At 48.1% G+C, this 17,853-nt stretch overlaps 1 protein-coding gene across 1 annotated transcript in view; it reads left to right on the forward strand.

The window, feature by feature from the left end:
• Positions 1-17,853, forward strand: part of TMEM255A (transmembrane protein 255A) — a 47,406-nt gene that overhangs the window by 17,165 nt on the left and 12,388 nt on the right. Inside the window, exons 4-7 of the mRNA XM_019949411.3 lie at positions 467-556; positions 5,620-5,688; positions 7,544-7,632; positions 14,636-14,798. Coding sequence (XP_019804970.1) covers positions 467-556; positions 5,620-5,688; positions 7,544-7,632; positions 14,636-14,798 — 411 coding nt within the window. The remainder of the gene's footprint in view (positions 1-466; positions 557-5,619; positions 5,689-7,543; positions 7,633-14,635; positions 14,799-17,853) is intronic.

Here is a 17,853-nt window from a genome sequence, read left to right on the forward strand (position 1 = left end):
AGAACACTAGACTAGGAGTTGGTGGGCACAGGCTCTTCCATAGACTGGATAGTGACCTTGGACACACCACTTCCCCTCTCTGAGCCTCCAATTCCACAATAAATAAAATAGGGGGTGGGACTTCATGATGTCAAAGGTCCAACATTTTTCTGAGTCTGAGAATGGAAGAGCCATGCAGTCTAGTTCCTCGGCCTTCTCTTCCTTGGGCACTCATAGACTCCTGGAGTGAATTTCTTAGCTTGCCCTGAAAGTGTAAGAAGTGCTTCAATGGCCCCTTCTCCGCGTCGCCCTCCCCCGCTCCCACTCGTGCTGCGTGACTGAAAAGGGCATTCACTCTTCACACGGGCTGGCAGGCCAGAGTTCTGCTTTGGCTGGCGGTGTCTTGGGGATCGCCTTGTCTCCAGAAGCAGCAATAGTGGAGGGCTAACAGACACTTTTGCTTTGTCCCCCACCCTTACTCCCACAGCTGGTGGCTTCCATCGTCTTTATCAGCTTTGGTGTGATTGCAGCCTTTTGTTGTGCCATAGTCGACGGGGTCTTCGCTGCCAGACACATTGTGAGTATTTTTAGTCCTGGGTTAAAGTAAATGGGCAATACAACAAGGCTTCATCGAGTGTGTGTGTGCTGGGTGTGTGCTAAGGGCTGTGAGGGGTACAGGAGAGGGAGGTGACATCACCGGCCTCAAGGAGGTGACGTCAAAATGAGGACATCCCTGGACACACACGGGCATCTAGAGAAATTGGTCTAAGCTGGGCATATAAACTCTAAGTGCCCAAGTGGTTTACCTTGGATCAGAGCAGGCTTCCCCACGGTGGAGGGGTTGGAGCTAAGCCTTTGTTGACACGTGGGTGACATTTGGAAAAGTCAGAGACAAGGGCCAGGGGACTGGCTTGGAATTGGTGTTGGGAGTGAGCAGGTAGGGAGAGAGCCGCAGGAAGCCACATGACTTCCTGAGAGCCTTGGAGGTGGCAATAGCTGACCTCCCCCACCTCCAACAGTGACAAGAGCAGCCCATGAGGACAGACACCTTTTCTAGGATACCTGAACTTCGCTGTCTTCATGGTTGGAGAGGAGTGATGTGATTGGGATCCGGAGGAAGCCCCAGAGCTGGGAGTCTCCAAAACGAGCCCAGTTCTGGAGTAGAGGCGCCAAATGCTTCCTGTTCTGGAGAAGCTGTGCCTCGAGTAAGGCTACTTTACTCCTGAAACCCAAACCTGTGCTCCTTCTTGGAGAAGCCTGGGATTCGGGTCCTTCCCACAGGGCTCCCTGCAGGAGCCCTCACCCCTCGGTCGGCGCTTTCCATCTCTTACGATTCCAGATATCTGGTCTAGGGCCGCCTTCTCTGTTGGGCTCAGCAGACAACAGTGCCTGTGACCCACGGACTTTCAGGGTCCCAGAAAAATATGATCATTTCTTTTCAAATCAGAAGAAAAATGACGAACTTTTAGGCCAAAAAAAATGTTTTCACACATAATAGAAATTTGTCTTTATACCAATGCAGTCATAAGATATAATCAAAATAAATGAAATATCATTTTCAACAATTTTTAATGGAGGAAGCTGTCCACAAAAGGCAGAAGTCCCAGGGAGGTCATAGTATAGCCCTGATCTGGCCCACAAACCCAAATCGAGAGCAAACCAAGCAGCTTCCTGAGCTCCCACAAAAAGCTCAGATACTCATTTTTTCCCCCAAGTGAACCAACATTGAAAATGAAAACATCCTATGAACTAGTTGGAATTATATGTTTTCTAAAACAATTGAATTAGAGAAAAATTGTATTATCAGAATATTGTGTGGATCCATCATATTTTATTCCATTTCAATCGTTGGCTAATAGTGCAGGTCATCCTGAGGGAGTGTCCTGGGTATGGATGGATCTGGGAAAGGATGATTTGCATTATTAACATAATATTAACATTTGCATATGATTAACATTATTATTTCAATCCCAACTTGCTCTTGGACTCTCCTCCTAGACATAAGAGTCAGTCCCTCATTTGCCAAGATTAGTGGAATTCCTATGGTCAGTGCTGGCATGTCAGGAGATAATTACTGGGCAGGGGGAAAAGTATGGGATGGAAGAGAGAAGCTCTTAGCCCAGTTTTCTTTTGGGGTCAGGAATATGTCAGCCCCTATATCAGACTCATCCCTTTTGAGTTTAGCTGAGAGAGCCATCTTTTTCTTCATCTTTTTCTTTTTGAAAAGGCAAGTGACACAACAGGAACTTGTAACATCCACTATCCTACCACCCTAACATAGCAATTCTATTGCATATGCAATTTTTGCATATTACCCTCTGAGTATATACCTATTTTTGTAGCATGCTTGTAGACAATCATAGTACGTGTGCTATTTTGTTTCAACAGGCGCCATCTTAATAACAATAATTCCTTGTTTTTGTATAGTGAATTTAGTGTTTCAATGTGCCTTAACGTCTATTATCTCATTTGAGACCCACAGCAATCCTGTGAGATATGTAGGGCAGGTGTTATTATCCCCATTTGACAAGCGCTCTTCACTCCGAGGCAGTCTCCATGGCAACATAGGCCTAGTGGCCAAGAAGCCTGCAGTAGATTTTCATGGCATCATGAGCTAAAATGGCTTCCTCCTTTTCCCTCCTCCTCCCACTCCTAATGTTTCTTTTTTTAAACATCTTTATTGAGATATAGTTCACGTCCCATATAATTTACCCATCTGAAGTATATAATTCAGTGGCTTTTAGTACATTCACGTGTATGTGCAAACTATCACGTCAATTCTAGAAGATTTTTATCATCCCCCAAACAACCCCATACCCTTTAGCTATCACTTCCCTATTCCCCCTGCTCCCCCAAGTCCTAGGCAACCACTACTCTACTTTCTCTATAGATTTCCCTATATTAATTAACATTTCCTGTTAATGGCATCATATAATATGTAGTCTTTTGTAACCTGACTTTTTTTACTTAGTATAATGTTTTCCAGATTTATCCATATTGTAGCATGTATCATTGCTTCCTTTCTTTTTATGGTCTAATAATATTCCATTGTATTGATATACCACATTTTGGTTATCCATTCACAAGTTGATGGACATTTGGGTTGTTTCCACCTCTTGGCTGTTATCAATAATGCTGCTATAAACATTTGTGTTCAAATTTCTACGTGGACATATGTTTTCATTTCCTTTGAGTATATACCTATGATTGGAAGTACCGGGTCATATGGTAACTACGTTTAACCTTTCGATGAACTGCCAATTTTCCAAAGTGGCTGCACCGTTTTACATTCGCACTGGAAGTATCTGAGTGTGCCAGTCTCTGCACCTCCTTGCCAACTCCCGTAATTATCCGACTTTTAAATTCTAGCCATCCTAGTAGGTATGAAGTGGTTTCTCATTGCGGTTTGGATTTGCATTTTCCCGACTCCTAAACTCCTAAAGGTTTTGATCACTGGCCTCAGCCAAAGGCAATGCGAGAAAAATCCAAATTATATTTATTGGAAGTTTCTTCCAGCTTCTGAGTCTAGGCCCTCTGTACCTCCTGCCGTTAGTGGCTTGCAGTAGAGCATTTGATTCGGGAGGTTGGAGTAAGGCTGGAGGAGTCTTTGAGAACAACTTTTTGCCTACATTGTACCTGTCCTAAGACATCTGCCAGTCCTCACTGGTACCCAGACAGTTTTGAGGGAGAAGGCTTTATTAATCTATGGTGATGTCTGTTGGCCAGTTTAAATGAAAGGCACGTTTGGACCCCAGCACCGCTCGGGTGGGTTAGAGCCAGCCTTTCCTGTTGTTGGAGCCCTTTAACCTCCTGGTGCCCTGTCCTTTGGCTTGGGGACATGTGCACTTCCCCTTAAGACCTACTTCCTGACCCCCCTCTAAATGTGTCTCATTCCTTCTCTCTCGTCTCCAGGTTCCTTCCTTTCCCCTCCCCGAATATAGCAATTAACTAGCTGGGAAAATCCCTTTCCCTCCTCATGCCCAGTCTCTCCTCTTCCACGTGGATGTGATAGTAACCTGGTTGCCTCTCAGGGTTAACATGAGGACGGTATGAAATAATGGGTGTGAACGCGCCCTGAGAGGGCCTCGCCCAGAGCACACTGACACTCAGCAAGAAGCAGTCTCGTGGCCAGCCCTCCACTCCGGAGTCGCTAGCCCTTCGGATGGAAAAGGCTGCGCGGCTAAGTGGTCTTTTCTTACTGGCCAGTCACATGGGCTTGTTCCTCCCCTGGGGCCTCAGTGCACAAGAGCACCCAGCGGCAGCATATGGGCGACCATCACACACACACGTCTGTCTTCATTTAGGCAGTTGGTGGCTGAATGCTCTTTGGAGAACCAGGAGGTCAGGAGGGCTCCGACCAGCACATCAAGCCTCCCCTTCGGCAGGATGATGATGACTTCTGCCATTGCCCAAAGTCGGAAAATAAACCCTGCTGGCAGTGACCATGAGAACCCTCATTCCTTTCCAGCCTGACTCCAGGCTGAGCCCACAGGGCAGTGTACTTTCAGAACACGGAGCGGTCAGGACATTCATGTGGAAGCAGCTGATGGAAGGTCCTAGGTCCTTGACGGGGCAGCAGGCAGGGAGGCAAGGAGGCACTTGGGTGTCTGGTGCAGGAGATGCTCAATCACATGTGTGGGGAAAAGCAGCCACCAGGATTATTGAAAACGGTGAGAGAAGTGGGTTTAGGGGGAAGGAGGGGCAATAGATAAACTCCCTCTGCCAAGGTGCTTTTGGCCGAGTTCCAAAGGTCAGTTTGCATAAACTGCTTGTCCTGTGCTAACCTGCTTTTGGTCGAAGCCCCCTACCAGTCAGGGGATGTTTACTGTCCCCCGGAAAGTGGGCAGCATCCCCTGACTGACAGTTTCCAGGTAGCACTGGATTGCATCTATCTGTTCCACCCCAGCCCCTGTGTCTGAGAGCTCCCTCACCAGGAAGCTGCCCAAGCCAGCAGGGTTAGTCAACTGTCCTTGAGCCCCATGTTAGTTTTCTGGGCTTCAGTGGTATTTTTGGAGTTCACTGTCTTTAATCTGTGTAATTGAGTGAAAATGGCTCATCATTCAGTTGAGTTAAAATCTACAGCAGGCTCCATGGCTACCCATCCCCGTGGGGCTTGCTTCCTGAGCTCTTCCTTCTGAAAAAGCTGTGGCAATGACAGCAGACGGTACGTGTCAGCCAGCCCTGGTCCTGTCCCCAGGTGATAATGAATCCTCATTGTTGGAGCTGGCCTCCCTCCGATTGGGAGTGTGATGTTGCAATAACTTGGAGTTTTGACTTTTGTTCCCTGGGGACTCTTTGCAAAGAGACAAAGACTAGAAATAAAAGAAAACCAGAGTGGAAATTTCAAGAAACCCACTTCTCAGTCAATTTCCTAATTTCTCATTAACCAAGTGGCCCAATAGAAAGCAGTTATTAGAACATTTTTATCTGATCCTCACATTCTCAGGCTCCCTAGATGGGCAGCTTTCAGAAATCAACCCAACCCACTACCTGCTCTGGGGTGTGTGTGTGTGTGTGTGTGTGTGTGTGTGTGTGTGTGTGTATGTGTGTGTGTATTCAAATCTTTTATTACCAATCAGAGCACTTGCTGCTCTATTTTCCAAAGCCAAAACCCATTTGGTTTGGTGTTTCCGTTTCTAGGATCTGAAACCACTCTATGCTAACCGGTGCCACTATGTGCCCAAGACATCCCAGAAGGAAGCTGAGGAGGTAAGAGCCAGAAGGAGGCTGCACGTCTTACCTTTGGGGAAAGTCTCCTGTTCTGCCTGGAACCCCCTTTCTTTTACTCTTTTTCCCAGGCCTACAGCTTGCTACAAGGTATGTTTAGTTGATTTGTTCGGTGGGTCAGAGCACAGTGCTAATGGGGCCATGGTCATAGGTTAGAGCCTCATGAGGCCTAATCAGATTTACTTTGTTCTGTGGCCACAGGCTGCCCCTCTGACCCCAGCAGGCAGCCTCTCAGTGTGTGGCTTTGATCCCGAGAGGGACAGACGAAGAGTACAGAGGCCACAGGGTAGGTCCCTCCCCCATGTCCGTGGATGATGGTTCAGCTGCCTGGACTTGATGTCCAGCTGGAAGAAAAGTGGGAGCCCCACCAAGGCAGCAGGCCTGGACCGGGGAGGCAGAGTCTGAGTCCCACATATGGGAGGGGTCAGGAAGCCAATGAGGGTCACTGAGAAGCCTTGTCCACTTTGAGGCTCTGGGGAGGCCTGTCACGACACGCCCGGAGGCCAGTCTGTTGCTGCTTGAGTGGACACGTGAGGGTGTGTCTCTCCTGCCCCGCATGGCTCTCCTTGGGTTCCTTGTTGCCTCACACAGAAGCAGAGGCAGTGGGCGGTGAGGTGAAGCTCGGCTCCAGGTCATTTTTGGAGAGCTTTCATTTCAGCTCACATTCACCTCTCTCCAATCCAGAGAGCCCTTTAATATAAAACTCTACCATGTGCTTCTAGCAACCTCGACCATTTGGTTCTCTATTAACTTCAAATTGAAAGTCAATGCCCCCCCCCGCCCCTGAGAATAGTTAGAAAAATGGTAAACTTGTGACTGTTAGAAAAAGGTGGCAAGTGGATATAAAATGGTGACTGCATTGCATAACTTCAGAGGAAGCTGTTTTCCTTGACATACAGTGTGAACAGTGCCATCCACTTGCCCCATTTTCCTTCCCCAATCACCAGTTTACCATTTTTCTAACTATTCTCGGGTTAGAAAGGAGTAGAAAGATGTATGTGCCAACAGCTTATCAGAAAGGCATGAGCTTTTGGATGAAGGACCCAATATAGAAAAAAGTGCGCGTTTACCACCAACATTCTCTATAACACAGTGAAACAAATTTACAAGCACTTCATTGCATCCATATGGGGCGGGGGAGAGCCTGGAAGATTTCTCACAAATAAGAGATGATAAATGGAAGTTAATTTTTACATTTTTTTTGCAAACACGAGATGTGTAAAATATCATTGCTATTCTCTGGATTTCATCGTGTTCTCATTCTTGTGTTAACTTGGTGACTGTAAAAATGTTAATAATGACTTCCATAGGTTCACTTGTAACCCTGGTCCCCCTAACCCTATTTTTCCTATATAAGGTCATAAGTTCCTCAACCAAAAATTCTCCTTCTGCGAGGGTTATGAGGAACCTTACCCAGGCAGCTCGAGAGGTACTACTGTACTTCAAAGTGCATGTGATGGCCCCTCTGTCTTCCTTCCCATCTGGTCCCCTTTCCCCCATACCCTGATTTCCCGCCCCTTGTATCCTCATTTCCTACCATCCATTTGTTCTTCTGTCCGTCCTTCCATCCGTCCTTCCTCCTCTCCATCTCCACCCTTCAGGGATGGGGCCCTGAGGGCTGTGGACGAGGCTGCACGTGAGCCCAGCTCCACAGTGACTTGCCTCACACACGAGTTCAGCCAGCCACCTGCCCAGCCCCATCCTGCCCGTGCATTGGTGTATTCATTTCACAGCCATCCTTACCGTCTCCATCAGTCACTAACTCACAGTGCCAATCCCAGAGGGTCCCGCCTCCCATCCAGTGCCAGCTCACCTACTCACTGTGGTGTGTCCCCAGGTGAACTGCCCTCACCTCAGCCGTGGATTCTGCACACCTCGCATCCGGGGCAACACCTGCTTCTGCTGTGACCTCTACAACTGCGGCAAGTGAGTGCCGAGCCCCTGATGGTTTGACCACAGTGGGCACGAGCAGGGCTAGGGTGGGGGAAGGGCGCACGGTAGGGATCAGAGAAGTAGAAGACATTGGTCTTCAAAGGATTTCAGCTGACATGCATTACCTGCCTTCTCTGTGCCAGGCATTATGCTAGGTGCTGTCAAGTATCTGATCTCATTTAATTCTTACCTATGATGTATGTAGAATTATTATCCCCATTTTACAGATGATAAGACTGAGGCTCAGAGGAAACAGACAGCTAGTTCAAGGTGACACAGAGTTCGAAAATGGTAGAGGTCGGGTTCACACTCAGTTCTGTCTAAGTCCAAGTTCAACAACATTCAACAAATAGCCTGACTGTGTTCCAGACGCTAGAGATTCAGCAGCAAACAAAACAAAATTCCTTGCCCTCACAGAACTTAGATTTTGGTGCTAGTTCTGTTACAACCACTCTGGCGCTCTGCCCTTCAATTGTTAAAACATCATTTATTCTCTTTCAAGACATATTTAGGTGCCAGGAATACAGAGAGTCCTGCGGAGAAACTCACAGACTAGCAGGGATGACCGACCTGGGAGCCACTGATTGCAGTCTAGTGTGAGAAGTGCAGTGCGGATCTGGGGGCTGTACTGGAGACCCTCTCTATGCAAATGACTGGAAGTCAGAGTCACTGGGGGCAAAGGGGGGCGTGTCAAGGAGGAGGGTATGTGGGAGCTGAGATTTAAAGGATAAGGAGGGAGTTAGGAAACAAACCCAAGTGGGGTGGAGGTGAGGAGGGTCTTCCCAGAAGTGTGGGGGAGGTGAGGGCAGAGCGCTGGTCACAGATCAGATCATGGAGGGCTCACTGGCCATAGGAATGCCTCTGGACTTGACCCTGTGAGCAACTGGGAGCCATTGAAGGGTATAGCGTGCAAGATGGATTTGAGTGGTTAGAGACTGGAGGCTACTAGGGGGCCACTGCAAGAGTCCAGGCCAAAGGGAACGGAGTCTAGATTAAGTTGGTTTGGGGATGGTGGAAAGCAAGGAGTACTTTTAAGAGCAATTTAGAAGGTGGAATAGACAGGAATGCGTGAGCAGGTGATGCAGAACATAAGTAAACGGCCCTGTACGTGGGGTGTGTCAGCCAGTGCCTGCCATGCACGTATTTTCTTTCAGCTATCAGTGCAGGGGTGCTGAGGAGGGGGAGGGTGGAAGGGAGGGAGGAGTTGGCAGAAGGGGCCCGGATGGAGCTAGGTCCAAAGAGGTCAGCAGGAGGCACCCCTCCTCACTCACACTCCCTACTCATGGTTTTGGGGGGCCAGTGTCTCCGGTTTGAGGATTAAAGACCTGACAGACCAGAGGCAGTGGAGCGATGGGAGGAGAAGGGGGACTCTCGCCAGCCCTTTTACTTTCTTTGCTAGCACCGGTCTCATTTCGGTCTCATTTCATTAAAAGGTTTGGCGGTGGAGGAAGAGAAACTTAAAGACTCAAATGAGGTTTGGGGATTATCTGGGAGATTCAATTATTCATGTTGTAATAATAACTAACACTTGTAAAGGACTTCCCTCCTTAGCAGTGATGGAGAGCTGGCTATAATTGTACTTCCTGAGCCCATCCTTCCAAAAATGATCAAAGGAATGTAAAATAGGTCCTAGGGGAATTGGGGTTAGTTCGCTATCTTTCCTCTTGCCTCCCCTTGTCCATCCCCCTCCCCCTGCTCAGTCCTCCCCTCTGTTTTTACCCCCTCCCTCCTTTTGACACCCCTTCCTCTGGCCAGCTCTGCTCTCCTCTCCTTTCCCTTTCCGTTCTGAGATCCCAGGAGGAGAGAGGAGGCCCGCTGAGAGGGCTGAGAAGTGATTCCTTATGGGCACACCTTTCTCTCCACAATTAGGTGTGTTTCTGAAAAAGGTCTGCATAAACTAAATCCTACCTTAAATTCCATTTAGCTGAGCCCTTAGGTGAATTTTTTTTAAGTGGAGACTCAAGCCCAATTTATCTTCCTGTCAATCTGAACTTCATAATAACTGACTTTCTTATAGCAAGTCGTGCCAGGATCGTCTTCAAGGCCCTAAAGGAATTTTATGAGGAGCTCTGCTAAACTCTGGGCTCCCTAAAGGCAGCGAACACAACTTCATCTTATCTTTATCCTCAGGCCCCGGCACAGGACCAGGCTTGAATGAAAGACCTGATGACAAGGGAGTGACATGTGTTAAAAAGGATCAAAAAGGAACACCCTTTTCCCCAGGAAAATAAACTATTGGACCAGACAACTAAGAGGGTTCATGGGGACACTGCCCCTAACGACCTTTGAGCTGGAAACGCTGTTCACCTACCTGATGCCTGGGGACCAGCCTCAGGCGGCGATCGAGGCCTTGCCCAGGTCTGTAGCGTTGAGATTCCAAGGGCAAAGCCACTAGAAAAGCACTTACTGAGCTTTTCATCAGGACACAGTCCCATGCGGTCAGAAAGCAAGGCGCGAGACTTAAGAGGTGATGATCCTACAATAGAAGGAAAAGATTTTCTTTGACCCGAGACTTTTTCCAGCCAGCTCGAAGGAGACCTAATCTCCAGGCCTAAATATAGCTAGCTGCAAGCATTCTGAGGCTCGGAGACTTTAATTTTGCCGAATGCGTATTTTTTTTTCCTCACACGAAGCCTATTTTTAATCAATTACCAGCTCCTCTAGTCCATTTCCTGGAAAGGAGGCCAAGAAAAAAACAAGTGGGAACAAAAACATCAGGCAGTCATTTGTCCAGCGCTACGGAAACAGAGTTTCTGCTGTCCCCTCGAAGCCACAGACCTTCTTTGACGTCAGGGGCAGCGAGGTTTTAATACCAAACATAGACGATTCCATTTCACCCTGTGCAGGAAGGTGGTTTCTCTAGGACGCAGCTCTGCAGCAGCTGCCTTTCAGTCTTCACTCAGCTTTGGAGAGGTCAAGTCAATATCACTGGTTTTCGGTGTGTAACCTAAAGGACGCGAAAGGAAATGGGCGTGGTTTGTGAACTGCCGCAGCTGACGATGAATAAAATGAAAGATGATAGCTCACTTTCATCCATTCCTCCCTTTGCCAAACTTTTACTGAGCTCCTACTGTGTGCCAGGGACTGTTCTAGAAGGATAGATATCCTTAAAATAACATTTTGCCCTTAAGGAACTCAATTTACCAGGGGGATTATGGGGAGGGGGGTTTAGACTGATACACAGAATACACGCAGTGAGAGAAAGGTGCACAGAGGCTGCCCATAGCCGCTGCCTGTCCACCAACAGTTGGTGAATAGTTCCAGGCCCTTGTGGAAGAGCAGAAGGATGCCCTTTGGCTTTCTCTAAGATCTGTTGCCTCCTACTCTGTTGATTGGGGACTGAAACACAGAGAGGTTATCTGTTTCTCCAGTCACACCCGGCAAGTTGGGAGCAAGGGGGTAAAAGCCCGCACTGGGTAATCAATCTTATGATCAATGCAATGATCCGTCTTTGAACTCAGTTACTCATTCACCAAGTATCTGTTGATGACCCATAACATTTCTACCACCCAGCTAGGAGGCAGTGAGGGAGACACAAAAGAAGTGTAAGAGATGACCTCGCCCTCCAGAGGTTAGAATTTAGACGGAGCCGTCGTGTCCACCTTGGCCTTGGTTGTGGTTTTAGCACCCAGCACGGTACTCAGCACTGGGTAGGCTCTCGGTAAATATCAGATGAAATGAATAGCTGAATTATTGACATATGCAACGTGCCAAACTGAGAAGAACAGACTGAGGCTGTGGGAGTCCAGGTACAAAGCTAATGAATAGGTGCTGGAGTCCTTGAAGAATGAGAAGTGTGTGTTGAAGCTTTGCGCAGCGGGAGAGATCAGGACAGGCAGAGAACAGAGGGCAGTACCTCCCACGCAGGGGGAGAAATCTGAGCAAAGGTCTGGAATAAGTACCCAGCATGGCCAGTTTGGTGCTTCTGAGGATTCCAACCTGGCTGGAATGTGGATTCCATTTTGGAGTTGGATTATGGCAGACTGAGGAATTGGGATACTTTTTCCTGAAGGTAATGGGGAGCCAGGGAAGGCTTTTGATTAAATGAATGACTTAGTTTTACAAATGTGTTAGGAAGCTGAACCAGGCAGTGATGGGGTCCGGCAGGAGGGCGCTGCAGTCACGGAGGCTTGAGGGTGGGAGCAGTGAGAATCCAAACGATGGAATATCAGGCAAAGCTCTGCCCAGAGACTGAACCAAATGGAATCGTGAATCTCAAACAGAAACAAACCACATTAATTAGCTAAACCCTGAACCAGATCTAGTATTAATGTTCTTTTGCTTCACGGCTCAGTTAAAAAATCATTTTAGTAGCTGTTGAACCCACTCAAACTGAAACCAAACATATATTCTCTACAATTAGTGAATACTTTTAAATGAACTACTAATCTAGCCCCATGTTGTGGTCTGTGCTTTTAAAGCGTCACTGCCTTTAAGAACACGATTCAAAGGTTTGAATCATTTTGCCAGAGGCTGGCTCTTAAAAGGGAAAAAACACAGCTACATGTTTTGGGGGGGGGGCCCTTACAATGTGCTAGAGTACTGCTTCCGTGCATTCGCTCATGAAATCCCCTGGGCTCAGAGAAGTTAAGAAAGTTGCTCAAGATCAGACAGCAAATAAGTGACAGAGCCAGGGTTCAAATGCAGTCTGATTCCAGAGTCTGCTCTGCTGTACCACACATCTGTATGTGCTACCAGCCCACCCTCGGTGTTTTAGGACATAAGCAAAGATACCTGGGGAGAAGTCAGAAGCTGATTCTCAAGCCTCCCCTGCACCCCTACAACCCCACACTCGCCCTTATACACAGGCCTGCCTTTTTCAGGGGAGAGTCCTTGTACAGCGGTGCCTTTTTGAGCGGTAAGTAATCTGTGTATCCTCCCTGCCGCATCCCCAGGCTCGAGTACCATGCCAGCTAATAGGAGACACTCAGTGTATGCTTCCAGGTGGTGTCCAGCTATGCTCCCGAAAAACCTGAAATCTAGCTCAAATTCTGATGAATTGAAACACCATTAAAATTTCACTATGGAAGCTTACTATTTAAAACAGCGGGTCTCAAATATCAATGAGCTCATTAACACAGATTCCAGAGCCTCACCCCAAGAGATTCTGCCAGATTTAGTAGGACTGTGGCTGGGCCTCAGAATCTGCATGTTTAACCATCTCTTTCTCAAAGATGCATGCACACACACACACACACACAGACACACAGAGACTCCCACAGGCACACACAAATAACACAGTGACATAGGCAGGCACATAGACACACAAACACAGATTTTGACGCAGGCTGTCCTGTAACCACACTGATTTCAATTCCTTAAAGAAGCACTGGTTTTAAAGAATTCTAAGATAATTCATCTGTAAAGTTTAAAAGTCTTCTGTGAATAATCTCTCCCTGATTCATTTTGGAGGTTAACGTTTAATTTTTTTTTCTTTTTCATTTTCTATATTCTTATAGCAGGGGAGTCACACATAACTATCCTGATGCCAGGGGGTTTGGTTCTAAGTTTAATTGTAAGAATCACAGTGTTTAAGATTCATTATTGATTCCAGTGGCCAAGTTGTAAACTAGTTTGCAACATCCAGGAAGACAGGAGCTTCCATTTAATTAATTTAACCAGTATTTATGTAGCACCAACCATGTGTCCAACACAGCAATGAACAAAACAAACCAAGTCCCTACCCTCATGGAGCTCACATTCAAGTTAGGGAGACAGACAGTAATGAAGCACACACATTAGTAAGGAGTAAGTGCTGCAGAGGATTTAGGGAAGGGAAATTAGCTTGGGCTGCCATAACAAAATACCATGGACTGGTTGGCTTAAACAACAAATCTTTATTTTCTCATAATTCTGGAGGCTGGAAGTCCGAGATCAGGCACCAGCATTGTCAGGTTCTGGTGAGGGCTCTCTTCCTGGCTTGCTGATGGCCACCTTCTTGTTGTGTCCTCACGTGGTCTTTCCTCAGTGTGTGCATGCGTGTGGAGAGTTCTCTCTTCCTCTTTTTGTAAAGCCACCAATCCTATCAGATTAGGGCCCCACCCTTATGATCTCATCTAACCTTAATTACCTCCTAAGAGCTCTTCTCCAAATACAGTCACCTTGGGAGTTAGGGCTTCAATATATGAATTTTGGAAGGGAACACAATTCAGTTCATGGCAAGTAGTGGGCTAGAGAGTGACCAGGCTGGGTGGGGGTGGGGATGTCTTTGGACAGAGTGGTCAGGGAAGGCCTCTCTGAGGAGGTGATATTCAGATTTTGTGCAGGAACTCAGCTTTAGTACTTTATTGGGATGTTGTTTTTTGTTTGTTGGTGTTTTGTTTTGGGAGAGGAAACACTGAAATCTTTGAAGCCTGAATTCAGATCCCAGCTCTACCGCTTACGACTTGAGGAAATTCCTAACCTCTCTGTGCTTCAGTTTCTTCATCTGTGAAACGGGAACGGTGGTAGTACTTACCTCACACAATATTGTAAGGATTTGCAGCGCAGCCTAATAGAAGTTTCAGTGATGATGGAAATGCTGTAATCTGCTCTGTCCAGTACAGTAACCAGCCACTAGTGTGGCCCTTAAAATTGTGGCTGCTGAGCACTTAACATGTGCCTGGTGAGACTGAAGAACTGAATTTTTTACTTAATTTTAATAGTCACCTGTTGACTAGAAGCCGCCATATTAGCACAGATGTAATGAATTCATGTCTGTAAAATGCTTAGCCCCTTGCCGGGCACATAGCAGGTGTCGATAATTGCCACCTAGGATTAGCCTTAGCTGATGGTAACAAGTGTTTCTCTGGCAGGTAGGAGGGTTTCGGGGATAAACGGTAGTCACACTTTGATTGATTATCGTATCTTGCTCCCCGAGTGCATTGTTGGCTACGATGTCCCTTACGATAGCTCCCCACCTGCCCATCTGTCTTTTCACTGAGCCGCATGGTAGCCAAAGCCCTAGAGGGACAGCCTGCTCCCTGGAGACTGACTGGATGTGCTTCTCCCCGTCCAGCCGGGTGGAGATCACCGGTGGCTACTATGAGTACATTGACGTCAGCAGCTGCCAGGATATCATCCACCTCTACCACCTGCTCTGGTCCGCCACCATCCTCAACATCGTCGGCCTCTTCCTGGGCATCATCACTGCCGCTGTCCTGGGGGGCTTTAAGGACATGGTAAGGAAGGAAGTGACTTCCCATCCCACAGAGACCCCTCCTCCTGTCAGGGCTGGGGCGAGGCAAGACGGTTGGGGGCAATGGGGACCCACGCTTTGAAGGGAGGAACAGAAACCGTTGGTTCAAGAATGTAGCTGCCTTTGGGACTTCCCTGGCGGTCCAGTGGTTAGGACTCCGTGTTTCCACTGCAGGGCGCCTGGGTTCGATCCCAGGTCGGGGAGCTAAGGTCCTACATGCCATGCAGTGGGGCCAAAAAAAAAAATGTAGCTGGTTTCAAACAGCTCAAGTCGAAGGAGCCAGGTGATGCCATCAGCCTGCAGACATTTCTTGTTAACATGAGTTGCCTGTGTTTTTTTTTTTTTTTTTTTTTTTGCGGTACGCGGGCCTCTCTCTGTTGTGGCCTCTCCCGTTGCGGAGCACAGGCTCCAGACGCGCAGGCTCAGCGGCCATGGCTCACGGGCCCAGCCGCTCCGCGGCTTCCCGGACCGGGGCACGAACCCGTGTCCCCTGCATCGGCAGGCGGACTCTCAACCACTGCGCCACCAGGGAAGCCCGCCTGTGTTTTTTTTGTGTTTTGTTTTTTTTTTTTTTTTGCGGTTCACGGCCGTCTCACTGCTGTGGCCTCTCCCGTTGTGGAGCACAGGCTCCGGACGCGCAGGCTCAGCAGCCATGGCTCACGGGCCCAGCCACTCCGCGGCATGTGGGATCCTCCCGGACCGGGGCACGAACCCGTGTTGCCTGCATGGGCAGGCGGACTCTCAACCACTGCACCACCAGGGAAGCCCTGCCTGTGTTTTTGAGGCACATTCTGGGGGCGGGTGGGGCTCATGCTAGTTATGTAAACATAGCCTTTAATTACCGCCCCCCACTCCCTCCACACACACACACACACACTTTTAGTAGAAACCTCTTTGGGTGGTATTTCCATTAACAGACTTTGGGAGAGCTGGAAGCAAAGACGTTTTTAGCTACAGGTAAGAGTACTGCTCGTCTCCCCCTCCCCAGGAATTTCCTCCTGGAGTTTCTCCAGAAAGAGCCTCCGGACTCTTTCTGCATGTGAAGGCCCAGCCCTAGGCTAAACTGCTGGTCAGGTCTTGTCCTCAACCTTAACCTCACTCTCAGTCTCCCTGCGTCCCCTGTGCTCCCTTTCAACTCTATTCCATGTTTGTGTGTATGTCTGAAAAGGCACCCCAGGACTCAGTGCCCAGTAGGTGCTCCATAATAGTGGGGTCCTTCCTTCTTTTGCTTTTAAAGCATTTCAAAGTATTTATTTGCTTATTTAATAAACCTTGATCTCTAATAATGGAGATAATAGCTTTAGAGCTATGGTTCTCAACCTGGCTTCAGATTAGAATGGAATCACCTGAGGTGCTCTAAAAATTCAGACTGCCCGGACTGCTCCTCCAGAGATGCCAACTTGATTGGTCTAAATTGAAGCCCAGGCATCAATACTTTTTTAAAAGCCCCCCAGGTGACTCCAACTGTGGCCATGGTTGCGTATGGCTGCTTTAAAGAAATGTCCCACCCATGTCTAGGGAATCATTTTGTGCCTAAACAGGGTGTTCCTTTGACCCCAGAAATGAGGCAGATAACCCCTAGGCCTTTGGCTGTTTCTGTCCCATTTGGGGGGTCACTGAGGAACAGGAAGCTGAAAGACAGTTTGTAGTTTGGCCCTGGACTGTCAAAAGGATGAGTAATGGAAAGTGAAAGGTGCGGTAGGACCAGGGAAGAGAAAAAACTGCAGTTTTGGGCACCAAGTCCCCAGTAGAACCGGGCTAACTGGAAGTATTGAGTGTTCCCGCTGGTGACCCTGCTCCTGCCCAGCCCGACTATCCTTCTCTTTTTTCCCCTCCCTCTCTCATACGCGCATTTCTCATTCCCGGGGCCCTCCTCCCACTCGGGAAAGCCCAAGCTCGGGGGAAGCCTCAAGGTAGGGGGGCCCCTTGGAGGGAGAAGGCTGTCCTGTAAGTTCGGGCCTGATGGAGCATTGGGGTGAGAAAGCTTCAGAAAAGCTGTTTCTGGGTTGGAGCTTCTTTGGAGAAAAGAATGCCCTTTGTTCTTGGAGACTTTCCCCAGGGGGCAGGTGAAAGCAGAGGCCTTGTGTAGAATCTGAGCCGCTCTGGCTGGAAACGAAGCTTCTGGTTGGGGCTGGCGAGTTGAGATGGGACATCAGGGTGAGTGTTAAGGCTTCTCTGAATTATCCCTCGAGCTCTCGGACATGGACAGCCAAGTGCCCTGATGTACAAATGGAGTGGCTGGCGGCCACTTGGTAGGCTCTGTGGGGCTCCTGCAAGGACTCTTGTCAAAACTCAGGTGACCATTGATGTTTAGGTTTATTTCTGAACTCTTTTTAATTGTTGAAGTATAGTTGACTTACAATAGCGTATTAGTTTCAGGTGTACAGTCTGCACTGTTAATTTCACTGTGACCTTGATCTCTAGGGGAATAGGGGTTTGTTGACAGGCTGTCCTGAGAGGTGCCAGTAATGGCCCCTTTACTCTCCTCTTTCTCCGCTTCTCACCACCACTGGTACCTCCTGAAGTAAATATTACCCCCCCATTAACAGATGAGGAAACAGGCCAACAGAGGTCAAGTTACCTGCCCAGGGCTAAATAGCAGAGCTGGGAGTGGAACCCTTTCTGGTTTTACAAGTGTTTTAACAGATATTACCTCCTTTGTTTAGTTGCTTTCATTAAAAAAATTAAAAGCAAGTTGTTTCCACCTGTTGGGAGCTTCTCGGAGAGGAAAGGAGGAGAGCGAGGGAAGACCTGAGCGTCATCAAATGCCAGGCCTGGGAACCCAATCAAGGGCCAGTGGGGAAAACGAAAGATAAGGCAAAGAGCAGGGGCAGGAGATTTGATTCATGACGGGAGAGAACAAGCGGGAGTTATAAGATGGGAGCACCAAGGAGGAACCATTGTTTGGATCACTTTATTAAAATGAGGCATGGTGTGGAAAATCCTGGAACATCAAGCAGGTAGGCCTACACAAAATCCTCGGCCTGGGTCCAAATGTGCTTGGTGACTCTTGGCTTGCCTCCACCTTGAGTAGAATG

Source organism: Tursiops truncatus, chromosome X (assembly GCF_011762595.2).
Source record: "Tursiops truncatus isolate mTurTru1 chromosome X, mTurTru1.mat.Y, whole genome shotgun sequence".
Lineage (NCBI taxonomy): Eukaryota > Metazoa > Chordata > Mammalia > Artiodactyla > Delphinidae > Tursiops > Tursiops truncatus.